The sequence below is a fragment of the Emiliania huxleyi genome, assembly GCF_000372725.1.
Source record: "Emiliania huxleyi CCMP1516 chromosome Unknown EMIHUscaffold_121, whole genome shotgun sequence".
Lineage (NCBI taxonomy): Eukaryota > Haptophyta > Isochrysidales > Noelaerhabdaceae > Emiliania > Emiliania huxleyi.
Window position 1 is genome coordinate 199556 of NW_005201381.1, and position 26321 is coordinate 225876.

Sequence of the window (26321 nt, forward strand, 5' to 3'; positions counted from 1 at the left end):
ATGGGTGGGTGGGCTTCAGACCTCGATCGACGCCCTGGGGATGTATGTACATGTAGGATTCCTATATGCTATAACGGACCCGTCACCTTCGGCTCGTGTGGATTCGAACCACTGCCGCGGGATTGATGCTTACTGGCTTCCATCTGAACGGAAGTACCTATTCTAGGATGCGCACATCGCTCATCGGATCTCTCTGTCGAGATGGGGGGTCGCCGCCCCTGACCGCTGACGCCGCCCGCCGCGGCGCGCCCTGAAACCTACTAGTACGGCTCTCTACATCAAACATAAACTCATATATAAAGCTGCTGAGCCAGGATGACAGCGAGCGATGCGTGCCGATGACGGACTCGCCATCATGTCTGGTGTGTGGGCACGCGCGGGGACGCGGCGGGCCCGCGGGACGGCCGGACGCGCGCGGACGGCGGACGACGGAAATCGTGTGAAATCTGGAGACGCGGCGACAACCTCGACTATCTTTCACCGTGTGCTGACCGTGTGAGTGTGAGACGATGATGACGCGCATATGGGGAGGGGAGGCATTCTGAGTGAGTATTAAACTTGGAGCACTTGGAGTAAAAACGCGCTGTGAGTTATTCACAAGTAATTTCAATAAAAAACGAGAGGCAAGAGCGCACCTCGCGCCAAGCCCACAATCCGTCTCTTTTCTCTGCTCGCAAGCAGCGCGAGCCGCCTGCGGCAACGGCTCGTCGCCGACCAGCGCACGCGCTCTCCTCTCCCACTAGCTCTACTCGGCCTCGATGACGATCGCCGACGCGCCGCCGCCGCCGTTGCAGATGCCGGCGACGCCAATCTTGCCGCCCTTCTCGCGCAGCACCGAGAGGAGGGTGACGACGATGCGCGCGCCCGAGGCTCCGATCGGGTGGCCAATCGAGACGGCGCCGCCGCGCACATTCACCCTCGTGGGGTCGAGGCCGAGGAGCTGATTGTTGGCGACGGAGACGACCGAGAAGGCCTCGTTGATCTCGAAAAAGTCGACGTCAGAGATGGCGAGCCTGCGTCACGAGCTCACACCGGAGTCAGGGCGGGAAATACGGCCTCCTGCTGTGTGCGGAGAGGTTCGCGTCTCAAATACAGCTGAGTGCAGTCGAGCACAACTGAGCGCCGCTGAATGCCGCTGAATGCCGCTGAATGCCGCCGGATGCCGCCTGAATGCCGCTGAATGCCGCCCGGAGCACTTTCCCTCTCTCGAGTGCTGGTCGGAGTACAAAGGTGCGCAGCCGGCATCTAGGACGGCGAGCCCCGCGCGCGCGAGGGCCTTCGGGATCGCCGCCGCCGGCGCCGTGGTGAACCAGCACGGTTCCTGCTCCGCGTCGGCCGAGCTGCGGATGGTGGCGAGGATCGGGGCGCCAGCCGCCTCCGCCTGCGAGAGAGAGCCGAGATCCGACCGAGTAGTAGCCGGGAGGGGCGCCAGACCCGCCTGGCGCCTGAGAGCGGGACATGAGCACGAGGGCAGCGGCGCCTGCGGTGGAGGGCGCCGTGGGCGGTGACTGCGTCGGTGACGGTGACTGCGTCCCGAGAACGACGGACTGAGGGAGGGGGAGAGAGGAGAGGGGAGAGGGGAGAGGGGAGAGAGAACAGAGGGGAGAGAGAGCACAGAGCAGAGAGAGAGGAGAGGGTCGGGCTGCCGTCCGAGATGGTCGACGCATTGGCCGCCAGGAAGTGTCTCGGAAGTGTCTCGGAAGTGTCTCGGCTGCCGTCCGAGATGGTCGACGCATTGGCCGCCGTCACGGTGCCGTCCTTCTTCTTGAAGGCGGGCTTGGCGGCGGACGCTGGGCGCGGCTCCGGCGCGCATTCGTCGTCGGCGGTCACGATCACATCTCCCTTGCGAGACTTGACCGTCACGGGTGCGATCTCGTCGCCGAAGGAGGCTGTGCCGGGAGGGGAGGGGCGGCTACTCGTGTAGCAAGGTCGGGCACTCACCACAGGGTCTGGTGCCCCGTACCCTGCGGACCCAGTCCCGAGGCCCGTCGGGGCACTCTCCACTAGGCTGCTGCTCCCACATGGCCTGGGCACTCCTCCCCCGGCGAGCTTGCCCACATCTCCCCCCATCTCCCCCCATCTCCCCCCATCTCCCCCGGCGAGGTTGCCCACCACAACGCTCGAGGGGCATGTGGGTCAAGTGGGTCCGTTGCGGCGACCGAGACACGGAGACCGAGACACGGAGACCGAGACACGGAGACCGAGACACGGAGACCGAGACACGGAGACCGAGACACGGAGACCGAGACACGGAGACCGAGACACGGAGACCGAGACACGGAGACCGAGACACGGAGACCGAGACACGGAGACCGAGACACGGAGACCGAGACACGGAGACCGAGACACGGAGACCGAGACACGGAGACCGAGACACGGAGACCGAGACACGGAGACCGAGACACGGAGACCGAGAGGAGAGGACGCGGGCGAGGGCGAGGAAGAGAGAGTGACAGAAAGAAGAGAGGCTAAGGGGGGGAGTTGGAGTGCTAGCTATACGCGCGCGGCACCGGCGCGCGCTCGGCGGTACGACTCGTCGGCGTGGGCGTCCTGCCGAGAAGAGAGGCGTGCAGTCAGCAAACGTCCCGGGCGGTGGAACGGCTCGCGTGCGTGCGCGTCCTGCATCTCGCGCGTGATGCCGTGCGTCTCTGCGCAGAGCTCTGCGTGGCCGCCTGTGGCGGAGGCGGCGGCGGCGGTGGTGGTGTGGCTCGAGGCGGCGGCGAAGGTGGTGGTGGCAGCGGTGGCGGCGGCGACGGACGTGGCGAAGGTGGTGGCGGCGGCGGCGGCGGCGGCAGCGGCAGCGGCGGTGTTGCGAAGCAGGTGAGGACGAGGCAGGGGGGGCGAGGGCGGAGGAGGCGAGGGCGGAGGAGGGCGACGTCGTGGCGGTCGCGGCGGGCGTGGAGAGAGGCGCGCGGCGTGCGGACAGGGCGGAGACGGGCCGGGGCGTGGGCGGCCGCACCCATGTGGCAGTTGTCGTACGGATCCCACAGCCCGTCGAACACGAGGCCGTCGACCATGGTAGCGTCGCCCATCCTCGCCCCAAAGCGCGCCTTGGGAAGGTAGTACGGCACGTTGGACATCGACTCCATCCCACCCGCGACAAGCACGTCCGCGTTCCCCAGCACGATCTCTTGCGAGCCCAGCGTGACCGCCTTCATGCCGGACGAGCAGACCTTGTTGACGGTCGTGCAGCAGGTGCTGTCGGGAAGCCCGGCCATCTGGGCGGCCTGGCGGGCCGGGGCCTGGCCCATCCCGGACGCAATCACGTTGCCCATCCAGCACTGCTCCACGCTCTCCTTTGGCACGCCCGCACGGTCGAGCGCCGCGCTGATTGCAGCCGAGCCAAGTTCTGGCGCCTTGAGCGCGGCGAGCGAGCCGTTGAAGCCACCGACCGGAGTCCTCGCGACGCCGACGATGACGGCATCGCGCGGCGACTTGGCGGCCGAAGAGAGGCGGCGAGCGCTCTGGCGGAATACACGCATTAGTGTCAGGAGACTCCGTGCACGGCCGCCAAGTAAGTGATCACGCTCTTAGTGAGCCCGCGCACAACATTTTTTTAAAGTGTATGTAGCTGTAGGTAGGTCTTACGAACATACCCGAGGGGTGAACTGCTGACAGGGTTTGCGATGAGAAGCGATCCGAACGTGGCATTCGGGTGATTAGATCACTACCGCCGTAACGCAAGAGCACTGCGACGGATCGGGCTCATGCTAGCATCCACCTCGCGGGCCCGATGTTCTGGCCCAGCGACGCAGCGAGGCTGCTGCGGAGCACTCGCGGGCCGACTTTCTGGCCCAGCGAGGCCGCTGCGGGACACACCCCGGCGGCTCGGTTCGCTCCTCAACGCAAACTCGGTCGAGCAAGAGGTCAAGGTGTGTGTGTGTAAAGGCGGCGCGGCACGGTAAGACTAAGAGTCGGCGGTCGGGCGCGCGGCGCGGCGGCAACAGACGGCAAGCAGGGCATCGGACGGCGGGACATTTTGCCTCCATGCTCCGAGCCTGGCTGTCCATTCGAGCCTGGCTGTTCATTCACCTTCCTACCGTAATCTAACAATGGCGGTTAGCTGTTAACAGCTAGGGTAGGCCTAGGCCGAATGATTTTCCTCGAATCATTCCGTGCCTGCCTGTTTGTGTAAGTTTCAACTTATCCGCGCGCCGGTGAGTGCGGCACCGGCGCGCGACCCGCCACTGACCGCTGCTGTGGCTGCCCGAACCAACGCCGGCCAGCTCTCAGCGCCCTGGTCTGTAGGTGCTTGTCCCCCCTCCGCCATAGCTGCCCGAAGAACGGCCCAAGGCACCAGAGATGAGCCGCTTCGGCGCGGAGCTGAAGCGCGCCTCCATGCTGCGCGTGGCTGCCGCCGCGTCACGCGAGAACTGCGGCTGGTCGTGCTTCGAGAGCGTCGGCTGCGGGAGTATCTGCCCCCTCAGCAGCCGCGGGAGGTGTGCCTGCTTGGCGGGGGGGTCAAAGGAGACCCCCACCGTGGCGCAAGCGGGTATCGGCGGCAAGTTGTATTCCGCGCCGCCTACAGGAGCCACGGCGCAATCTCAAGACTCGCGGGGAGCCGGGGGGGGGGGGTTGGACGCGTCGCACCCGGTGGCGGCGGGAGCGCCTCTCCGGCTTGGCGGCGCGACGCCGCGCTCGCACGCACAAACCCGCCAAAACCGAGCGACTCCGCCGCAGCAGCATCCAAGCGCACCGGCGGCGCGCTGACTGGCGCCGCGGCAACGGCGGCGCAGATGGCGCCAATGGGCTGGGCGGAGGAGACAAAGAGGAGAGCGTCGCCGTGCCTGTCGCGATCCGCCTGCAGACAACGTACCGCATGGCGATCAGAGGGGCAATTCATGGCCGTGCGCGCCCCGACGCCTCGGCTCGTTCCGCCTCCTCCGCCGTCAGCGTCGCGCGCACCGGCGCCAGCGTGGCGCGCAGCCGCGGCGCGTCGATGAACGGGAGCAGCGCGATGGCCTGCCACGCGTACTTTTTCCCGTTGAGGTCGTCGGCAAAGTCGATCGGGTAAAAGTCGATGATTGGCGAGTCGGCGTCCACCATCAGTTGCCTAGCGGGTGGTGATCAGTTGCCTAGCGGGTGGTGACGGGCGTGTCGCGGGCGCGCCATGCGGCGCCCACACAAGTGTCGTCCTCGGCTGCCGGTGCGCGGCTAATCTCGGCTAGTCTCGGCTCATCTCGGCTCATCTCGGCTAGTCTCGGCTGCCGGTACGCGGCGGGCAGCGCGTGGCCCGACGCGGGAGGGAAGACGGACATCAGCTGCTCGAAGGGGGAGAAGGCGGCTCCCTCCTCGAAGGCGCCGCCTAAGAGAGGAGGGCGGGGAGGGTGCGAAGAGAGGAGTGGCAAGGTCCCCCCTCCTCTCCCCGCCTGCGAAGTCGGCGAGGTCGACGAGGTCCGAGGCGCAGGGCGCGTAGTGGAAGGGGAAGTACCACCCCCAGTCCTGCACCCCTTGGTAGTAGTACATGAGCACCCAGCACAGCCCCTGCACGTAGTGCGCAACGACGGAGCGGCGCGCGGCCTCGTCCTGCCGCGGCATCTGGAGCTTGGACGAATAGTACCGCTCCTTCCAGTCCCTCTGGCCGTACCGGACGGTATCCACCTGCGCATACTCCTCCGCCTAGCAGAGACATGCCGCTCTGTTGTCAGGCACAAGTCGGGAACCGTCCACCCGCCGGCCCGAAACTCGGCCGCCTGCCGCGCCTCCAGCAGCTTCTGCACCCGCGCCTTGCAATCGTCCGGCTCGGAAATGAGCAGAGATTCGCCGAGATTCGCCGAGATTCGCCGAGATTCGCGCCTTGTAGTCGTCCGGCGCGGCCGCCTCGCCGCCCTGCGCGGCAGCCGACGCGGCGGCCGACGCAGCAACGCCTGGCGGCTTCTTCTTGGCCAACCGAATCTCGACGGCGCCGTCTCCCGTGTTGGTCGAGGTGCAGCCGTGGAGTGTGGCGTACAAGTGAGCCGAAGCCTAGCAGAGAGAGGTGCGAAGACGAGATCTAGCCGCCGCGGGTCGTGGCGCGCACGTACAGGCGGGCCGTCGGCCTTGAGGAAGCCCGAGAGGCCTCTCAGCGGCAGCGGGTCGGCGGCGACGCGGCGCGCAGACGCCGCATACGCCGCGACCGCGTCGTGCAGCTCCTGATCATCAGTCATGCATACTCAGTCCTCAATCCTTGACACGCCGCGACCGCGCCGTGCAGCTCCTGCTGCCGCCTCTCCTTGGGCGGGTAGAGGCCGCCAAAGGCGCCCGCCTCGACGGCGCCCCCGCTGGCAACCTTGCGCGCCGCCTCTGCGCGCGCGCGCCCCTCCTCGCGCCGGCGCGCGCGCTCGAAGATCTCGTCCTACTCTCGACTGCCTCTTGTGAGACCGCGGCGGCCCCTCGCCCTCTCTCTGCCTCTCGCCCGCTCGAACGGCTCGTCCTCGTACGAAGAAACCTCGCGCAGCAGCACCTCCGTGCGCGGCAAGTGCACTCGCCCTGCGTCGGTGAGGTACCCGCCAAGCTGCGGCATCAGCCGCTTGTACGCGAGGATCAGCATGTCGATCGCGCCTAGACACGAGAGTGTGGCCAGAGTGGAATAGACAGGCGCGGAATCTCGAGCCCGGCGGTGACGGCGTGGCTGTGTGTGGCGGTGTGGCGGTGTGACTGCGCGACTGTGTCCGGTGTGTGTGGCTGTCCGGTGTGTGTGGCTGTGTGTGGCGATGTGTGGTTGTGTGTGGCGCTGCGCGCTGCAGGTGTGTTGGAGCGGGTCCGGCGCGGTCTATAGTCGCGCCGTCGCGGATCTCGAGGGCAGGGATGTGCTAAGTAGTGGTTGATTAGTGGTTAATTCGTGGTTGATTAGTAGTCGCGCCGTCGCGGATCTCGAGGGCAGGGATGTGCTAAGTAGTGGTTGATTAGTGGTTAATTCGTGGTTAATTCGTGGTTGATTAGTAGTCGCGCCGTCGCGGATCTCGAGGGCGGGGATGTGCGGCAGGAAGTCGTTGCCGACGAAGAAGCAGAGAAAGACAAAATCGTCGACCACGCGCTCGAGGTCAAAGCCGCCCGGCACGGCGCCAAACAAGTTCTCGTCCGCGCCGCCAAACTCCTTGCACAAGTACTCGCGCAGCACCCAGATTTGCAGCATCTGCAGCTTTGGCGGGCCGATCACGGCGCCGTTGGCGCGCGCCTCTTGCTGCTTGGCCTGCGCCTTGCGGTCCAGCACCACCTCGCGCGGGACAAGAGTAGCCATGATCAGCCGAGAGGAGCCGAGAGTAGCCGAGAGTACGGCCCAGCGGCGCGAGGTGAAGTGCGGCTCAACAGAGTCGACTGCTGGGCTCCTCGCGGACTGCTGCTCCTCACCTCGCGCAGGATGGTGAAGTGCGGCTCGTGCGTCGCCAGGGCGAGCATGATCAGATCCGCGTCCAGCCCGTGGATGACATGCCGTGAGTTTGGCTCGTAGCCGTCGAGTCTGCGCTGGTCCCGGATGTGCTCCATGATCTTGTGCTCGCCCTCGCCCGGAACCGTCGCGTCCGAAAGGATGACCTAAGTGAAGGTGAGGTGAGGTGTCTCCCCACGTACTCTCACGTGGGGCAAGGTCCCAGGCAACCCCTCGCGACTCCGTCTCAGATCAGGCGCCCACACGGCATTGAAAGTGCAAGGCCCGGTGCGCGTGGGTGAGCGGTGCGTGCGTGTGTGTGTGAGTGAGTGGATGTGCGTATCTGCGTGTGTGTGTGAGTTGTGTGAGTTGCGTGCGTGCGTGCGTGCGTGCGTGCGTGCGTGCGTGCGTGTGTGTGCGAGGAGGACCTTGATGCCGCGCCACGCCTCGCACGAGTGGATGCGCGCCTGCACGTAGTACTGCAGCCAGCTGGCGAGTCGCGCCTAGTCTCGCCCGATCTCGGCTGATCTCGGCTGATCTCCACAATCTCCTGCGGCTGGCGCGCGACGCGCGCCATGAAGGCGGTGCCAGGGGTGATGACGTTGGAGTCGAAGCCTCCTCCCTCGGAGGATGGCGGCTCACGCCCGGCGGCCCGCAGCTCGGCGTTCAGCTCCTCCTCCACCGCCGCCTTCTCCGCCCGCTCCTTGGCTGCCTTGAAGCGGCGCGATCGCTGCTGGTTCATCTTTGCGCGCGGCGCCGGGCCGTCGATGGCGAGGTAGAGGAGCTTGCGCGGCCGGATGACGGAGAAGATGCGATCGATGTACTCGAAGATGAGCACAAACATCGCCTGTGCGCACGCGTGAGTCGGGAGTGGCGTGGCCGCTGGCAGCGCGGCCGGGCCCTGGCTGCGGGCGGGCGCTTGGCGCCTCCTCCGTCTTGGGCGCCTCCCGGCCCTCGGGATGGACGCACGGGTGGATGATGCCGTTCATATCGAGGTAGAGGTTGTCGAACTCCATCCCGTTTGGGTTGGGAGCCGAGAGGTCGAGCGCGGCGGGGTCGCTTTCGGCGGCGTCGACGATAATCTTTGGGTACTTCTCCGCGCACCAGCGGAAGAAGGCGGGGACGCCCACTGCGGCGGCGGCGCGAGCGAGTGGGCGGGGAGCGGGGAGGGAAGGGCGGAGGGTCGGGGAGTGGGGTGAGAAGGTGGCGGGCTGGGCAGTAGCGCACTGGCAACGCCGCGGCGAGGGTATTTTCTTTTGCCATGTGCTGGCGGATGAATCGCGCCGGAACGCTCTTCATCGCCGCCTTCCAAATTTTTTTTATATTATTAAAATTATGGCTCTTGGGTGTGCTCTCTTGCTCTCTGCGAGCTGCGGCTTCGTGCTGCCCGCCGCTCGTTTCCCGGCCGCCGTGCCCCCCCCGCGCTCCTCGCCGCCGGCCGCGAACCTGTTCGAGAATCTTTCCAAGATCGCCGAATACAACAAGAAGTACCTCGGCACAGCGTTTGCGGCACTCACAGACGACCGGAAGGCACGCGCCTCGCACATCCTCTTCGGGTTCAAGGAGAATGCTGAGGACGCGGAGGCGCGTGCGCGTGACGTGAAGTGCAAACTCGATAGCGGCGAGATCGAGTTTGAGAGCGCAGCCAGCACGTACTCCAGTTGCCCGAGTGCCGCGCGTGGCGGCGACCTCGGCGAGTTCAAGCGCGGCGCGATGGTGCCAGAGTTCGACGAGGCGGTCTTCAGCCAAACGAGCGAGCAGCTCGGCCAAATCATCGGTCCGATCAAGACGCAGTTTGGCTGGCACATTATTCGTGTCGATGAGCGGTCCGAGGCGGCTTGAGTTGCACTAGTAGAGCCGGAGCCGCATGAGTCTTGGTCAGGAGAAGTCGTCGGAGGAGTGGTCCCGTCCAGTGTCGCGCCTGATGCGCTCTGCTAAGGGGCCGGGGTCGTAGTCGTCGTGCTCGAGCGTCGGGAAGACAGCGACAGGTAATAAATAAATAAAACGCCACAGTCAAACACAAACGACAAAGCTCGACCACACCACAAAGAACCCTGCACAAAGACCGCAGGGCGGGGACCTGTTCCTTTTTACCCATCTCCTAGTAGAGGTGTCCGTGCTATTTATTTATTTAAACACAAAGCTCAAACTCGCTCCCCAGAGCCCAAGCCTCCAAGTCAAACTCTAACATGGGTGTCATGGCATAGAATTTTCAGAGGTATTTACACAGTGAATGAGAGCGGCACAGTCAGAGCAGAGCTCGCGCGGCTCTAGCGTCTAGGCCCGCTAGCCGGAAGCCGCTAGCGCTCCCACGCGCTAGCGCCGCCGCTCGAGAGCAAAAGTCCACCACGGCGCTCGCAATAGCAACCGTGTCCGCGTCGTCCTCGTCCATGGACAGCTGCTCGCCAGCGGGGCCCTCTCCAGTGCACACTGCCTGCAGCAGGATGGACATGTGCATGCACATGTGAACATGTGTGCATGCACATGCACATGCACATGCACATGCACATGTACATGTACATGTTGTTGTTGTTGTTGTTGTGCATGTGCATCACTGGGAGACGTCAGCGGTGATGGCGCTTCATTAGAACGGATCACATTGCGCAGCTGCTGTCCCTTCCCCGTCTCTCTCGTCGGCGGACGGCAGAGCGCTGCGCCCTCTCGCTCTGTCGAGCACGCTCTCGTGCTTCGTTGTGACCCACCACCACCCGTGTGCGTGATCAATCAGTGTCTACGGAGGGAGTGTCTTTGGCTCGCGCCAGGGCGCTCGTTGCTCCTCCGTTTCTTTGCATCTTCCGTAACTTGCGAATTCAGAAGACTGACCCACACACACCCGGAAGGTGACGGACGCGTCGTACGGTGATCTCAGGCCCAGTCAGTGAGGCAGTGCATGACCACTTCCTGATCATGCTGGAACAAGTTCCTTCCTCTTGCGTAACTCGTTATGCTCGATCGGTCACACCGCCATCACCGCCGACGTCTCCCTGGGAGATGATGGAGATGATGGAGGGGGGGGATGACACTGCTTCAGCAGCGTGTACCTCACGTTGTTTGTTAGACTGGACCCCCCCCCCCCAACCATTGAACACACCAGTGAGGGCGGGCGAGACGATCGAGGGTCCCGTAACATGCGGAATCGACCCTATCCCAGTGCAACAGTGCACAGACTGGGCCGGGAGTCGCCCAGCAGTTGCGGGAGGAGAAAACACACCAGTGAGGGAGGGCGAGACGATCGAGGGGTCCCGTACCATGCGGAATCGACCCTATCCAGTGCTCAAGTGCTCAAGTGGAGGAGAAAAAACTCAGCCGCTGCACCATGATGCAATCGGTAAGGCGGTCTGGCCAACATCCCTCGTCCGTCCCTCGTCGTCGTTGGCGTCATGCGACGCTGTCTCTCCCCGCTCGCGGACAAATGGACCCGCGAGTGCCATCGTATGAGTCGGCGGCGCCGCTCTTTGCCGACCCTACCCGTGACTTGCTCGGATCACTTTGCGCCTTCCTCACCGTGACAGTGGCGAGCATCGGTGCGTCTACTCCCTGGATTGCGCGCTGAAGCCTATCCCTCTGCACCTCAAGTTCATCACCAACTCCCACTTTCCTTCTTTGTGCTTTTCTACCCTCGGAGCCGCACGAGTCACTGCCTTCAACCTACAACCCCTGCCCTCCTGCAGGCGGGATCGGCGGTGGCGGCTTGCTGGTGCCGTTCAACGAAAGCAGCAATTTGGGAGGGTAGTCAGGGTCCCACGCAGCACGCAGTATGTTATGACACCCCCACCGATCTCTGGAAAGCCTGTACCACATAGTAACCCCCCAGCTCGCTTTAGGTGCCACTCTACATGATGGTGCTGCAGCTGGGGCGGTTCGCCATCCCGCTGTCCAAGGCGACCATCTGCGGGGCTGCGCTGGCCAATTTTGCCATCCAGAGCCGCAGGCGCCACCCGCTCGCCGACCGACCTGTGATCGCGTACAATGTCGCGGTGGTGTTTGAGCCGATGACGCTCGCAGGTCTGCGGGGTGGAAACACCGCGCCTCACTATCAACTACCTACCGCTCGCTTCCGCCGACATCTTCATCCGCCGGAGGGGACAAGAGTTAACCGCCCTCAAACACGTCGCTCCCACGATCTCAGGGACGGTGGCTGGGGTGCTACTGAACACAATCCTCCCAGAGTGGTTGGTGACGTCGCTGCTCGTGCTACTGCTCTTCTACACGTGCGAGATGTAGCCGAGATAGGGGTTAGGGCTGAGACGCACACATCCCGGGCGGGACAGGGAGGGTTGCTCTCTCCTTTGCAGCTTCCCTCCTGTCGATAGTTGTCGCAAGACGCTGCGCAAGGGGTTAGCGTTGTGGGCCAAGGAAGATGCGGCGGCGAGCAACGCCGCGCACGGCGGCTGCGACAACTTGCCCAAGCTGCAGCGGAGCCTAAGCGAGGCGATTATTGTGGGTGTGGCGAGGGCCCGAGACATGGGGCACCCGACAGCGCTCCCGAGGAGGCGTGAGCTGCACCTGCGGTAGCGCCGGTCACACACCCACTCTGAATAGGTACGATAATGGGCTCGAGGAGGCGAGCTGCTCAGCCGGAGGGAGTGTGGGCGGGTCTGAGGCCGGAGGGAGTGGGAAGGGCCGTGGCGGCCTTGACACGGATGGTTGGCAGGGCGCTGCCGTCGCGGCGCGGCGCCTGTCCGACAGCGAGAGGATGGCACCTTGCGGCCTGCTAGCGGTGCTCGTCCTCTCTTGGGGGTACGTGCTCGGCATGGCATTGCTGAGGGGCGGCCACGGCGCAGCACCGCTCTTTTTCGCGGTGCCCTGCGGCGGCTGGCTCTATTGGATGCTCATCGCGCTGAGCATCCTCGGCATGGTCTCCGTCACGTGTATGGTCGGCTGCCATTTGTCGAGCCTGCAGCGGCGCAAGGCAGAGGCGGGCCTCAAAGCCCTGGAGGGCGATATCGCTTGGGAGCGGGGGGCGCTCATGCGGCTGCCCGCCTTCTGCATGATTGCTGGCGTCGCAGCCGGTCTGCTGGGCATCGGCGGCGGGATGATGACGGGTCCGCTCATGCTCGAGCTCGGCATCAACCCGGTCGTCTCCTCGGCAACCTCCGCCTTCATGGTCCTCTTCACCTCCTCGGCGACGACGGCGCAATTCCTCCTCGCGGGCATGCTACGTCTCGACCTCGGCCTCTGGTACGGCGCGGTTGGCGCCCTCGGGACGCTGGTAGGACAGGGTATCGCCAGCTACTTCATACGCAATTATGCGCGCGAGTCTATCATCGTCTTGGCGCTTGGTGGCGTCATCGGCGTCAGCAGCGTGGCGATGGGGCTGGCGGGCTTGAATCATGTTGTCGCCGACTACCACGCGGCCAAGTGGGACGCCTTTGAGCTAGGATCGCTGTGCGACGCAGGGCGCGATGCCGAGTGATGGCACCGAGCACATGGCTAGCCCTACTCTTAGTCTTACGGCTACGTCAGTAGGATCTAGGTAGCAAGGAACATCTCTAGAGTCTTGTTTCTTTCGGAATATCATATCGAGGACGAGGCGCCGCGCCCGCGGTACACAAATCTCTGTGTGTAGGGCCGAGCGTTTTTGATATCTCGGTGAGTGGGCGCCCGCCCGCCGCCTCTGAGGGGGTCGGACCCCCTAGACTGAAAACAAAAACCAAGTGTAGAAACCGTCAAAAACAGCCTGCGAGAGCGGCGCTGCGCGCCGCCTAGAGGACGACGACAGCGAGGATGTCATGTTGCGCGACGGCGTCATCCATTTCGTCAAGCCACCTTCATCGTGACCGTCGCCACCCTCGCCGCCGTCTCGCCTACGTCGCCGCCGTCGCCATCATGGGCCTCGCTGCCGAGACGGTGCTGTTGCATCTGACTCAACTCTCCCAGCCCACCCCCCTGGCTCCTATGCCGACGTGCGTCCCGCGTGCTTCCCCGTCCGCCGATGTCTCTGCCGCCGCCCGGCGGAGCTCTGCAGCGCGGGCCCTCCTCGCCGCCTTCGCGCTGCCGCTGCATCGCTGTCGGCTCGTCATTTCTGTCTACGGTCATTTGGGGCTGCCATCGCTGTTCTCTCTCTCCTGGGGTCAGCTCCAAGCTGCCGTGTCGGGACGTCGCCCCCTCGGCTCCCCCCCCCCCCCCCTTAGCCCTTTCCGCTGAACTGCATGCTGCGATTCTCGCCTTGTCCCAGGAGCCAGGTGCGTGTGTCTAATCGTAGTGGGGGCCCTGCCCCCCCTCTGTTTTCTGTTTTTCAAAACGCCCGCCCGCCCGCCACCCCGAGGCGGCTCGGCCCCCCACTCACCGAGAGATAAAAAAAAACGCTGGGCCTAGCGCATGAAACGAGAAACGATGATATCCCGTTTTCTTCCCCACACACATATGTCATATCGACAAGTACCGACGGTGCCCCCCCCCCCCCCCCTCGGCGCGCGCGACGTACAGTGTAGCAGCACCACATGGTCCTTGGAACGTACAAACAACCTCTCTCCTCACCACCGACGGTGGCCCCCTGCGGCGCTTGTGTGCATGCACATGCACATGCACATGCACATGCACATGCACATGCACATGCACATGCACATGCACATGCACATGCCAGCGCCGCCCCTTGCCCCGCGGGCTGCACGCTCCCCTTCACGCCACCATGATGATGCGGAACGAGGCGAGCGAGCTGGTCCCCGACTTCGCGCCGTGGGCGAGGAGCACTGTGTCTCCCGACTGGACGAGCCCCACAGAGCGCGCCAGCTTGAGGCCATAGGCAAAGCGGCAGTCCTCGTCGCTCTCCTCGCGCGGGTGCGGGTAGTGGAAGGGGATGCAGCCACGATGCAGGTTGAGGGATGCAGCGAGGTGCACGTCGCTCGCGAGCACCATGATCGGGCAGCGCGGCCGGCTCTGCGAGATGAGGCGCGGCGAGTTGCCAGAGCTCGTGAGCGTGAGAATGAGGCTCGCGCCGTTCAGGTCCGCCGCCTCGACAACCGCGTCGGCGACCGCTTCCGAGGTCGCCAGCGGGTACTCGCGCAGAAGGTCGAGGTCCGCCGCCAGCTCCTTGTAGTAGATGGCCGCCTCCGCCTCCTTGCACACGAGGTCCATCATGGCGACCGCCTCGCGCGGGTACGCGCCCTTGGCCGTCTCGCCCGACAGCATCACGCAGTCGGCGCCGTCGAGCACCGCGTTGGCGACGTCGGACGCCTCGGCGCGCGTCGGGCGCGGGTTGCTCGTCATCGACTCAAGCATCTGTGTCGCGCAGATGCAGGGCTTGCCCGCGACGTTGCACTTTGCGATCATCATCTTTTGCGCGAGGAACACCTTCTCCGACGGGATCTCGATGCCCAGGTCGCCGCGCGCCACCATGACGCCGTCGGTGGCGGCGAGAATCTCGTCAAAGTTGCGCATCCCCTCGTGGTTCTCTATCTTGGAGATGATTCGGATCCGCTTGCCGACCACCGGGTCGGCGGCGACGAGGCACGCGCGCACCTCGTGCACGTCCGACGCCTTGCGGATGAAGGAGGCGAACACCATGTCCACGTCCTTGGAGACGGCGAAGGCGAGGTCGTCCCGGTCCTTGGCCGACAGCGCCGGCAGGTCCACATCCACCTCCGGCAGGTTGCACCCCTTCTTGGAGCCGAGCAGCCCCGAGTTGACCACCTCGCACTCGAGCGTGCCCGCCGCCGCGTCGATCGCCGCCACCTTGAGCGCGATGAGCCCGTCGTCGACGAAGATCACGCCGCCGACCGACATCACCTTGGGCAGGTTCGCGTAGTCCATGTAGATCTGGCTCGCCGAGCACACGTCCTTCTGGCTCGCGTCCGTCGTGACGAGGAGCCGCGCCCCCTTCTCGAGCATCACGCCGTCGCCGCCCGCCGTCATCCCCGTCCGGATCTCGGGACCCTTGGTGTCGAGCGCGATGGCGAGCAGCCGACCGTCGAGCGGCTCCGCCGCGACCGATGCGCGCGCATTGTCGATCACCTCGCCGTGGTACTCGTACGAGCCGTGCGAAAAGTTCATCCGCACCTGGCGAGGGCGGCGGCGACGCGGACGCGGCGTCAGCGCAGGCGGTGGCGGCGGCGGCGGCGGCCGCGGCGGCGGGCGGCCGCGGCGGCAGCGCACGATGTTCATGCCGGCGCGGCGCAACATCGTGAGCTGCTCGACGGCCTTGGTCTTCGGGCCGATGGTGCAGATGATGCCCGTCGCGCGCAGCCGCGACGGTTGCGAGTAGATGTCGAGCTTCCTGTTGTGATCCAGCTTGCAGACGGCCCGCTGCGCCTCGCCCTGCTGCTCCGTGTCGTTCATCGCATTCGACCCGTTGGCTGAGAGCTTTGCGAACCATTGAAGCAGGAACGCTTGAGGGTCAGCGGCCCGCGCGAGAATCGCGGCATTCACGGCCTGTTCAAGCGGCTTCGTGAAGTCGTGCTTGTTGAGATACTCCGCCACGTCTTGTTTGCTCATGGATGCCGTCGGTTCGGCTGTGTGTGCTGCTCTCATCATCAACACGGGCCGAAAAAAAAGGAAGTGCAGCCTCGAACGACTCAAAACGCTCGAGATGGTGCCCGATGGGCGACAACTTTAAGCGTCGACGCACGAGAGAGAAGACTCCGACTTGCCTCTCACACACCAACGAAAAATCCGCTGCCAGCAGGGGCCCAGGGTCCTCCGGAGTACTATACTCGAGTAGGAGGAGCAGCGAGCAGGATCGAGACCACTATACTAGGAGGAGCAGGATCGAGACCACCAGCACTCGCATGTCGCATCAACTGTACAACGCACTTATGTCACCGCATGCCAGCTTGACAAACCGCTGGGCTGAATGGCACTGGCCTAACGCGTCCCACCGGCTCTGCGTGGTTGCGACATCGGCGGCCTCGTCCCGCCCGTTGACGCAAGTACTGGCGGCCTTCCGGCATAGCCTCCTTGCCTCGGGACACTGCTGCACCAATCGAGCGAGCTCAGGGTTGAGAGGCTCGTCCTGGCCGAGTATGGCCTGCCAGGGTCGGCGCACGCCAAATGGCGTCGGCCAGTCCGACGACTCGCTCGCCGCTGCCATGTCCCACTGGCCCCCGACCGCAAAGAGTTGCGCAGCGTGTGGCGGCGGCAAGCGAAACTCGGTGGTGTTATGAGCAGCGTAGTGCAAGAGGGTGCCATCGTGCCCCCGGCGCACCACGTCCCGGTCCAGTGGAGCCGCCGGGTCGCGTTTCGCACGCTCGAGCATCTGTGATACCTGTGCTGTGTTTAGCAGTGCGAGCCCAGTGTCGCAGCAGCAGCTGTCCGCGCTTTTTGCAACGCGGCAAGCGTCGCTGCGTGGGTCAAACGGCGCGCCGAGTAACGTGTACTGCTGCTCAATGAACCAAGAGAGCCGCCGCGACGAGCCGGTGCAAAAGGCGACGTCGCGGTCGAAGAAGAGCACATGCGGCGACGGAAGTTGCGCATAAAAGCTCGGGTCCAGCCGCATCGAGGTGAACGTCTCGCCCCCCCCCTCCGTGATCGGCAAGCTGCAGGTTTGCAGGCGGCTGTTCGCCACACCGTCTCGGATGCGGCGTCGATTGCGTGCGTCCTCATCTGCTCGCAGCTTGGCATCGGCGGTGTCGGTGCTTTGGCTTGTGGCTTCGTGGACCCACAGAGACTCGAGCAGCGCAGAGTCTGGAAAAGCGCTCGGAGGGTGGAGCCAGTAAATTGGCACGTCGAGAATCTGCAGCGCGTGCGCCAGCACGTCCCGCAAGCCCGCATCCCAGTGCGCATCGACGATGCAAGCCGCAATCGGCGCGGTGGGGAGCGGGCCACCGTCACTGACGCGGCAGCGAATCTCTGCAACAGCGGCAGCGCTCTCCTGCCGAGGGTCGATAGAGGGAGAGGAGAAAGGAGCGACTGCAGCATCGCCAAACGCGGTGCTGACGTGGTCAACGCTGGTGCTGGATCCCAGGAGGCGCGTCTCGTGCCCCGCGTTTGCGCGTGGCAACCGATCTGCTATTCCCTCGCCGGCGGTGCGGGGATACCGAATGCGCCGCCACCCGCACCGGCGCGATCCACATACCACTGCCCGTGACGGCACCTCGAACGCACCGCTGCAGCCCTGCTTGAGCCAGCAGTCCATGCCGTCTCGCCGCATGTGCAGGTCAAAGCCGTCGCAGATCCTCATTCCGCTGTCTCGAAGCTCGTCGCAGAGCTTGCTGCACTCGGCACTGCCCGAGACGTTGAGCTTGCCGCTCAATGCGAGCAGATCGGCGCCGTCGCAAAGCGTGGTCATCCGGCCGAACTGGCCGCCAGCGTTGCGCTTCCATTTGGGATAGTGGCCCACCCAGAGGAGCGGCTCGCACATGCGGCCCTCGCTGCTGAGGTACTGCCGCGCAAACACGTTGGAGGCCCTTTCTGCGCCCGACTTGTTGTGCTGCAAGATGGTGAAGAGAGGGCGCGTGTGCGTGTAGGCGCGAGCGATGCCCGCCGCCACGAATACCATGTGGTCAGCCTGCGCGGCGGCGGGCGGCAGCACGACACGCCGCCCGACGGCCGGTGCTTTGCCGACCGCCTTTTCTCGCAGGGCTGGCGTCTTCAGGTAGACCCGCTGGATGGACACACAGACAAAGCCAGACGCGCCACGCGCTCTTCCCTGCCACCGCCGGGCTTCTTCAACAAGCACTACCGATTCCTGCTCGACGCACTCGAGGGCGATGCGGCTGTCGCCCATGTCGCGATGGTGGCGTCGGGCGCCGGCCTCTCGGGGGTGCGCACTGCGCTCGCGACGCTGGAGCGGGTCGAGGATGCCGCCAGCCCAGGTTGGAGCAACCGGGCACCGCGACACGTCAGCTGTTCTCTACGCTCGACTGTCTGGTGGCCCTGGCTCCTCCTACCCCCAAGCCACTGCGGCTCGATCCACCCACGTGGGGCGCTCCCGCCGCACGCGTGCGGGAGCGCCCCGACCCGTCTGCCAGGTTGCGCTCGAAACGCGCAGCGAGGGAGACTGTCTCTCCCTCGGACGGCTTGGCTGCACCTTGCCCCTTGGTGCTCTCGGCGGCAACGCCGTTATCGGTAAGTTGAGCGTGTAAGGATTGCGATAAAAAGCAAGCGAGGTGTCCCTTCCCACGGAACGTCGCCGCTTGACGTTTTATCTCCTTCGTTCGCATTTTGGGCGGCCATCGCCACACTCCCTAGCTCAACTGGCGACCCTGACGGGTCGCCAGCCGATCGTTATGAAGCAGTTGTCGTCCAACCCCCCCTCTCTCCATCGTCTCACTGGGAGACGTCAGTGATGGCGGTGTGACCGATCGAGCTACAAGCTCTCTCTCTCTCTCTCTCTCTCTCTCTCTCTCTCTCTCTCTCTCTCTCTCTCTCTCTCTCTCTCTCTCTCTCTCTCTCTCTCTCTCTCTCTCTCTCTCAGTGTATGTAGCTCTTCTTACATTCCCGAAGGAGGACTACTGATTTTTGCGGACGGTCACTGTGAACGCGCGCTCCAGAGATGAGCGATACCCCTCACACGACAGTCCTTACGACTTCTAGGATTGCAAGCCCCCCTCGCAATCGGTGCGATCACTGTTTGGATATGGCGCGCTCACAAGCGCTCGCGTTTGAGCGATTGGGAGCGCCCTCTGTGCGCTTAAATCCTTCCATCATGCGTATCATATGGGTACGATTGTGAGCGCCTCTGCTCGCAATTAGGGTTGTCAAACGTTAAGAGCTGAACAGTGTTGCTAGTGTTAACAGTGTAACAACAGAACAACAGTGGGGCTCCCCAACAACAGTAGCTAACGTTAGGCCGGCTGAACAACAACAAGGAAGGCCTGGCAGTGACCCACGACGATCTCTAGTGTCCAGTGCGGGTAGAACCCGAAAATACCCGGGAAAACCCAGGTATTTTCGGGTTTTACCCGGGTTTTTTGGCATTTTCTGCTTGCTGACCACTGAACAACAGTAACAACAGTAACAAACAGTAACAGCTTGGGCTGGGGAGAACACTTGAACAACGTTGAGGATTTCAGCCAACAATAGTGCAACTGTTAGGCCCAAAGTTAACGTTTGACAACCTGTGTAGGCATAGCCTCGAGAGTGCCAGCAGCCAATCCGAGGCGACGCGCATTGCGCCAGAAGCGTGCACACGATGGAAGGACACCTTCCTACTGGCCGTACGATCAGGTCGTCACTGAATGCTTGATACTAAGGCCGCGAGCTATGCAGGTGATCAATTGTGCAGCAGGGCACGGTCAGCAGCGCCGACAGGCTGTCGCAAGGCGTGATAGCATGGCCGCAAGTACGTCGAATTCCCATGAAAACAAGTAGAAAATCGCGGACAAAATTCATTCTGGAAAAAAATCGGCGCCTGCGGCGGGCCATGGGACCCCATCCCCCCCCCCGCATGGATACCCGCTAGGGCCCCCGCATCCCCCCAGAGTGTCAGTCGCGGTCACCTGATGACCCCCATGAAGTACAGCGATCGCCACCTCGCTGGCCTCTCCGCAAGGCCCCCCGACCGCGTCGAACTCACCCGGCGCGGGCTCTCTCGGCTACGGGACCGGCCCCAGCTTCGGCTGAGGGCTAACAAGCTGCCGAGCCCAAATCACTGTGAGAGTCGGGATTTCTTGGTTAATAAAAATCACACACACACACACACACACAACAAAGAGTTGTTTGGTATTGCTAAAAATCTCTCACACACACACACACACACACACACACACACACACACACACACACACACACACACACACACACACACACACACACACACACACACACACACACACACACACACACACACACACACACACACACACTCACACTCACACACACACACACACACACACTCACACACACACACACGCACACGCACACGCACGCACGCACGCACGCACGCACGCACGCACGCACGCACGCAGTCCTTTGAGAGCATTGCTCGCGCCGACGCCTCGCCCCAGGCAGGGGCTACCGACCTCGCGTGCCTGGCGAGTACAGACAGACCACGGGGGCCTTCTATTCACAGCACAAGCTTTGCCTGGCGGCTTCAGCATGTTTTCCCAGACGGATCCCCCCTGTGAAAAAGTGAGGCGTGGTCTGTACTCGCCAGCTCTCGTCAGTGCGGAAAAGCAAAGAAAAAGAAAACGTGCTGCGCGCCAGCAAGCACCTCGCCGCTGACCTCGCTCGTCGTGGGTGGCCCTGCTCCTCCAGACTCGCTGCTACTCTGATGAAGTTCGACGCGCTCAGCCGCCGCTCATTGCAGCACGTGCCGCTGGTTCTCGCCGCTGCGCTAACGTCCGCTCCGTCGCTGCCCGCCTTGGCGCGGCCGGAAGGCGTGAACAAGCCCGAGCTGCTCCCAACAGGGCCTGTTCAGAGAGTGATTGACCTCCAAAAGTTCCTCACATCGGGCGAGCGAACAAAGATGGACACGCAGCTCGCCAAGATCGAGGCGGAGACTGGCTTCAAGCTGCGCGTCCTCTGCCAGCAATACCCAAACACACCGGGCCTCGCCATCAAAGACTATTGGGGTGCGAGTCGTCGCAGCGGCACACAGCTCTTTTACCATCGCCGATTCCTCTTACGTGCGCTTCCACACGCGCAGGCCTCGACGACAAGTCGATTGTGCTCGTCGCCGACAAGGGTACCAAGGGCACCTCAAACATGCTCAACTTTAACGTGTGCGTACGTTAAATCAGCTCGTGTGGCGCATGTCCGAGCTCCCCTCTCCCCCACACCACACAGGTGGCCGAGGGCGCGAAGCTGCAGCTGCCAAACACCTTCTGGACGCGGCTGCAGTCCACCTTTGGCAATACCTTCTTCGTCAAGGAGAATGGCGAGGATGTGGCCATCCGCCGCGCCGTCGACGCGCCCCGCCCTCTCTGCCCCTAGCGCGCCGACCCTCTCTGGTTCGTCACCCGAATTTACGCCTCCGTGTACAGGCCATCGACTACTGCCTCCGCGAGGACCTCGGCTGCGTCGACGTGCCGCTGCAGATCAAGGACCCCTCGCGCGCCATGTACGGTGACTGTGCAGAAGAGCCACACCCCGGGCTGCCGCGCCTGGCCCGTGACCCCGCCACCCTCTGCCGCCTTGGACGCGTCAGGCGACCCGACGGACCCGTTCAAGGGGAGCAACCCGTTCGCCTCGGTGACGGACGGCATCAGCTCAGGCGCGGAGAAGATTTTCGGGTCTTGAATCATAATTGAAGTGTGATGCATGATGCGTGATCGTGACGCCACAAAAGAACTCTGCCTATCTGCGCAATACAGACTACCACGCTATAAGTCCTAAAACACCTTCGCGCGCTTTCCGAGATTCCGACCACAATAGCTGGAAGCTCATTAGCTGCACCTGCGCAGCGCTCGCAGCGGCTGTGCAGTGTGCACAGCTCACAGCTGACGGGTGATGCCACCGCGCGCTCAGCTGCTCTTAGTCCCACCATTGAGGAAGCCCGCATACTGGTGCGCTGCGCCCAGCTCTTCTTCGAGCTCCCACCGCACCTCCACTCCGCTCACGTGCCGCTTGCGCGTCAGCTTGTTCGAGAAGCCCACCTCATGAGCCCCCTCTGCGAGGAACGGGGCGGGAGAACCGGTGAGGGCGGGCATGGAGACGGGCGGTGAGGAAGTGAGGCGCTACACCTGGGCCCTTCCAGCACCATTCCACGAGTGTCTCAATTGCGGCCTTTGGCCCCTCCGCGACGATTTCCACGCGTTTATCCGCGAGGTTATACGCGACGCCGGTCAGGCCCAGCCTCTCACCCTTGGCCTTGGTGGTGTCTGCATCACGAAGGGCAGACAAGGTCTGCATAAGGCCGGGGTGGGGTCCGCGGGAGGGTTATCCTCTTCCTTTACCTCTGTAGTACACGCCCTGAACGCGGCCCGAGACAAAGATGTGCGCCCTCGAGAGCCTCGCCGTGGCTTTGCTCATGCGTCTGTGCTGAGACCTGAGTGCTGTGACGCGAGAGCCGAGTTTCCCTCGGGGGGAGAGAGAGAGACGCCAAGCGCGACCGCGCTGACCAGGGCGAAGATGAGTTAGTTCTCGGTGCGTCGCGCACCGCGGGGGCTGGCGTTTGGCAGCGCCGCTGCGCCCCCTCTGTTTCTTTCTTTTCCGCCCAACCGCCAATCTGTCTTGCGTCCACCCATACCGCGTCGGTGTCCAGTCCGAGCCTGGCTGTTCTTCACCTTTCTACCTACCTACCTAACCGCCAACAAAAGACTCCCAATTTAGTCACGTTTTCTCACAACACTAGGCACCACACTCCTCTCTCTAGGTGTTATGGGGTGTTATGAGCAGCCAGCCATAACAGCCATAACACCTGTTATGGCCGCTCCCATAACCTTGAAGAAGGTAGTCGACAAGCTGCCGAGCGCAAATCACTCTGTGTGACACATTTCTTGTTGGCTTCTAAAAATCTCTCTAACCTTGTCTGGGGACAACTGCGGCGCGCCGTGGTTTCTTAGATTTTTGCGGAAATCGCTTGGTAGGGTTTCTTCACCGACGTTTTCTTAATGCCCGCAACCCACTGTAAGGGCGTAGAAGAGGTCTACGCCCTTAAGATGCACTTGGAGCACTTGGAGTGCAGTCAGTAACCTCACATCCAGGGCCGGGGAGCTGAGAAGCGCACCCAGCGGGCCGGATGATCGGGATCGGGCTACGGGCTAGAGAGCCCTGACCCCTAGCTAGGGGGGTGCGCGTTCGCAGGGAAAGGGCCGAAAGACGTTTCTCCGAGGGTTGGTCTGCGCTGATGAAGTGGCGATTCCGCGTCGGTCAGCGCCGCATCTCCCTTTGGTCGTGAGCTTTTGCCGCCTTGGCATGGGCGGTGCCGCGTCGGAGCAAGCTTGCTCCCTGCAGCTGTCCCAGGCAATTGCAGGCTGCCTGTCTGTGGTGCCTTCTCCTAGTTGGGTTCCGCAGACGCCCAAGCGGCCTGTGCCAAAGTCTCCGATGCTGCCGCCTTCGGCGCCGCTTCGCAAGGCTGATTTCGCTGAGCGGACCAGGCCGGCGGCGACCTTGTTCCGCCCAATCACTGCCGCGGCGGAAGGAATCTGACCTCAGAACAGGCAACTTCAGTGCAAATCAGACTTATTTCAGGGGCCTTCGCTTTCCGTCGGCGTAGCAAGTAGAAGTACGGTAGTGCCGATGCAGGCAGCATGTGGTCGCATGTTTTATACACACGGCCCTTGTGTGTTATGTACACACGGCCCGCACGCGCCGCGCTGTAGCTGTCTCGTGTTGGCGATGCCCTTGAGGCGCTGCTGCAGCTTTGCGCGGCTTGATTTTACGGTTTTATGATCTCTCCATTACCGCCTTTGGCCATGATCGGACAGAGAACAGGGACGAGGGGCACTGAGCGTAGGCTCTCCGGTGGCCTAACCCGCGCGCGCGATCCCAGGACCCAGCGGACCCGCCCCAAAACGCGCCGCCCCCGCTCTCCTCCCCCGGGTGCGCCGGGCCCTCCCCACCACACCGGGCCCCTCTAAACACCCCCCGGCCCTCTCACACACGCCACTCCGCGCCGCTGCTCACGCCTCGGAGATGGCGTACGACATCGCCTGGTAGACCTCGACGCCGATCTCCGCCTCGGACTTGACCATGTCGTCGGTCGCCTGGGGAAAGGCCTCGGGCGGGTCTCGGGCGGGTCTCGGGCGGGTCTCGGGCGGGTATCAGAGGGGCTCGGGAGGGGCTCGGGTGGGTCTCGGGAGGTTCCGAGACGGCTCCGAAGGTTCCAAGAAAGCTCCGAGGCAGCTCCCCGCAGGTTCCGAGAGGGGCCCCTGCTCAACCCTGGGGCGCGGCGCGCCTTTTCGTATGCCGCCTGGTACTGCGCCAGGCCCGTCTTGATTGCGTCCGCGTCGAGCTCCTCGAGCGGCGCCGCCATCAGCGTCGACACGGCAAGCTTGGAGTCCTCCCCGATGGAGGCGAAGCCGCCAGAGACAAAGTACCTGCGCCGCACACGGGCGTGACACAGCCTCGCACGCGGCGCAAACGGAGGGGGTGTCTGAGGGTCTGTGCAGAGACGCCGCTCACGGCCCGGGCCAATGTCGATTCCAGGTCGATGTCAACGGCAGAGCCGACGCCGGCTCGTCTCAGGTAGCGAGTGGCGGCGGAGCTGCGGCTGATCTCGGCTGATCTCGGCTGATCTCGGCTGAGGTCTCGGCTATCTCGGCTGATCTCGGCTGAGGTCTCGGCTATCTCGCACTTGGTCAGTGGCCCGCCCGCCGCCTCCTGAACCGACACCACGCCCGGCTTGAGCTCGGCGATGGTCGGGACCTAGGATTGAGAAGAATGAATAAGTAATTAGGCGATGGTCGGGGCCTGGCACAGCTTGTGGGAGATTGTGGGAGATTGTGGGAGATTGTGGGAGATTGTGGGCGATGGCCGGGACCTGGCACAGCGGGAGAGGCGGTGAGGGCAGTGGACGGCGGCGCGACGGCGGCGGTGATGGTGAGGGCGGTGATGGCGGCGGCGGCGGCGGAAGGGGTGGAGGGGGCTCGACCACACACGGCCAGAGGCGTGAAGAGGCCGCTGGCTCGCGGTTGTGGAGGGGGCTGGGAGCCGGGGGCGGGTAGCGATCATGTGGGGAGGGGGGGGGGGGGAGCCTTGGCTCACAAGGCGGCGGTGGCTGGACTCGAGGCGGGGGCAGAGGCTTGTCCGTGTGTCTGTGTGTGCTCCGGTGAGACCGTCTCTCCGTCTCGCTGCCTCTCCCCCCTCCCCTACCGCGTCGGTGTCCCAGGCTGGCTGCAGTCTCGCCGCTCCCTGTCTTGTCTGCCCGTCGGTCTGTGGCGGGCACATTCTCTCTGTCTAGTTGTGGCACATGGTTGGGCATCACGCCGAACTGGCCGTCCACGCCGGGCAGGATCACCATCTCCACCTGGGGGGGGGGGGGGGGGGCAGCTGAAGGAGTGTGGCGATTCAACGGGCAGGGCAAGTTGCGACAGCGGCTGCGACCGAGATTGGGCGAGGCAGCAGTGGCAGGGGGGGAAGGGCGAGAGGGCGAGGGTGCAGCGCTGCGCCGCGCCTTTGGAGCATCCTCGCGAGCCGCGCGCGTCGCGTGCACGAGGCGGGCCGCCGGTGCAGCCTGCCGGGCGAGAGAGCTGCGCAGCGCGCCGGCTGCCAGCGGCCGCGCGCCGGTGCGGAGCGCGTTGGAAAGCATCGCCGGCTGTGTGCCCTGCAGCGGCGGCGGACGGTCGTGGTCGCGGCGCAAGGGAAAGAGAGGAGAGAGTGAGGACGTGGGGGATTCGAGAGCGGTGAGGGAGCGTCTGGAACGCATGTGGCGGCTGTGTGACGGCGCAGGCCCGTCTTTGGGGGACGACTGCAGCTGTATTACGGAGGCTTTTGGTGGGGACGCCAGTCCAGATGGCGAAGCGCGGGGCAGATGTGTGCAGGCGCCGCATCCGGTGCTCATGAGAGAGCGGGCGGGAGAGGGGCGGGGGGGAGGCGGTAGTGGCGGGGTGGTTTGTGAGGATGTCGAGGTTCCGGGGAGGCTGAGAGGTGGCGCAAAACACCTCTCCCTTTCGGCGTCGGGGCTGAAAAAAGAATTTTGAACAGGCAGCTTGAAAAGAATGTAGGTAGGTCAAAACAGCGCCTGAACGCATGGCGTTCAGGCGGCACTTCTCTCGCGTCGGCTCCGCCGAGCGCTGCACAGAGACCATCTTCACTGACCACCAACGACAGGTGTGCGACTACGCGCTCGTCTACGCGGAGAAGAAGAACGACGGCGAAGCGCCGTACTCGGTCTCCTTCACCGCGACGCAGAGCGGCGACGTCATCGTACAGCTGCACCCGCACTCGCAGCTCGAGCGCGCCGTGCGCCACGAGCGGCAGGCGCAGGCCACGGAGCCGCCTGCGAGCGCGAGCCCTGCGGCGCCGCCCGCCCCTGCCGCCGCGCCGCCAGCCGCGGAGCCACACTCTACATCCTCTACACCCTCCCTCAGGGTTTTGGCCGCTTTGTGTATCTCGACATCTCGAGACCTCGCTCGAGAGAAGGCTGCCCGCAGGGCCCAAGTCGGGAATTGGCTTTTTTTCTTTGGTGTCAAAGCTTAGTGAGGTTAGGTAGGAA

The 26321-nt window shown here is 64.0% G+C and overlaps 9 protein-coding genes across 9 annotated transcripts; 4 read left to right on the forward strand and 5 right to left on the reverse strand.

Annotated features, from left to right (window-relative positions):
• Positions 1 to 604: 604 nt before the first annotated feature.
• Positions 605 to 3482, reverse strand: EMIHUDRAFT_429040 (acetyl-CoA acetyltransferase; the record flags this gene model as incomplete). Its single annotated transcript, XM_005790168.1, has 5 exons — positions 605 to 1013; positions 1227 to 1340; positions 1616 to 1889; positions 2583 to 2672; positions 2960 to 3482. 5 exons carry the CDS (start codon positions 3480 to 3482, stop codon positions 746 to 748), a joined length of 1269 nt encoding a protein of 422 aa, XP_005790225.1. The 3' UTR covers positions 605 to 745.
• A 747-nt stretch (positions 3483 to 4229) lies between these two features.
• EMIHUDRAFT_225049 (hypothetical protein) lies at positions 4230 to 8644 on the reverse strand (the record flags this gene model as incomplete). The annotated part of the gene is made up of 14 exons (XM_005790169.1): positions 4230 to 4522; positions 4591 to 4801; positions 4906 to 5053; positions 5215 to 5305; positions 5612 to 5726; positions 5866 to 5964; positions 6024 to 6131; positions 6182 to 6244; positions 7139 to 7177; positions 7330 to 7512; positions 7774 to 7812; positions 7914 to 8192; positions 8311 to 8439; positions 8573 to 8644. The coding sequence occupies 14 exons, from the start codon at positions 8642 to 8644 to the stop codon at positions 4230 to 4232; spliced, it is 1869 nt and encodes a 622-aa protein (XP_005790226.1).
• Positions 8645 to 8680: 36 nt separating this feature from the next.
• Positions 8681 to 9187, forward strand: EMIHUDRAFT_109596 (hypothetical protein; the record flags this gene model as incomplete). The annotated part of the gene is made up of 1 exon (XM_005790170.1): positions 8681 to 9187. The coding sequence occupies one exon, from the start codon at positions 8681 to 8683 to the stop codon at positions 9185 to 9187; it is 507 nt and encodes a 168-aa protein (XP_005790227.1).
• Positions 9188 to 10757: 1570 nt separating this feature from the next.
• On the forward strand, positions 10758 to 11569 carry EMIHUDRAFT_225052 (hypothetical protein; the record flags this gene model as incomplete). The annotated part of the gene is made up of 4 exons (XM_005790171.1): positions 10758 to 10869; positions 11017 to 11042; positions 11170 to 11350; positions 11475 to 11569. 4 exons carry the CDS (start codon positions 10758 to 10760, stop codon positions 11567 to 11569), a joined length of 414 nt encoding a protein of 137 aa, XP_005790228.1.
• A 472-nt stretch (positions 11570 to 12041) lies between these two features.
• On the forward strand, positions 12042 to 12761 carry EMIHUDRAFT_225053 (hypothetical protein; the record flags this gene model as incomplete). Its single annotated transcript, XM_005790172.1, has 1 exon — positions 12042 to 12761. One exon carries the CDS (start codon positions 12042 to 12044, stop codon positions 12759 to 12761), a length of 720 nt encoding a protein of 239 aa, XP_005790229.1.
• A 1205-nt stretch (positions 12762 to 13966) lies between these two features.
• Positions 13967 to 15622, reverse strand: EMIHUDRAFT_70323 (hypothetical protein; the record flags this gene model as incomplete). Its single annotated transcript, XM_005790173.1, has 2 exons — positions 13967 to 15343; positions 15440 to 15622. The coding sequence occupies 2 exons, from the start codon at positions 15620 to 15622 to the stop codon at positions 13967 to 13969; spliced, it is 1560 nt and encodes a 519-aa protein (XP_005790230.1).
• Positions 15623 to 20428: 4806 nt separating this feature from the next.
• Positions 20429 to 21578, forward strand: EMIHUDRAFT_440267 (hypothetical protein). Its single transcript, XM_005790174.1, has 5 exons — positions 20429 to 20796; positions 20871 to 20944; positions 21011 to 21133; positions 21208 to 21289; positions 21372 to 21578. Exons 1-5 carry the CDS (start codon positions 20496 to 20498, stop codon positions 21461 to 21463), a joined length of 672 nt encoding a protein of 223 aa, XP_005790231.1. The 5' UTR covers positions 20429 to 20495; the 3' UTR covers positions 21464 to 21578.
• Positions 21579 to 21687: 109 nt separating this feature from the next.
• EMIHUDRAFT_225057 (acylphosphatase) lies at positions 21688 to 22195 on the reverse strand (the record flags this gene model as incomplete). The annotated part of the gene is made up of 3 exons (XM_005790175.1): positions 21688 to 21833; positions 21907 to 22044; positions 22120 to 22195. The coding sequence occupies 3 exons, from the start codon at positions 22193 to 22195 to the stop codon at positions 21688 to 21690; spliced, it is 360 nt and encodes a 119-aa protein (XP_005790232.1).
• A 1546-nt stretch (positions 22196 to 23741) lies between these two features.
• EMIHUDRAFT_70361 (ATP synthase delta chain, mitochondrial) lies at positions 23742 to 25415 on the reverse strand (the record flags this gene model as incomplete). The annotated part of the gene is made up of 3 exons (XM_005790176.1): positions 23742 to 24204; positions 24462 to 24532; positions 25077 to 25415. 3 exons carry the CDS (start codon positions 25413 to 25415, stop codon positions 23742 to 23744), a joined length of 873 nt encoding a protein of 290 aa, XP_005790233.1.
• Between the last annotated feature and the right edge of the window lie 906 nt (positions 25416 to 26321).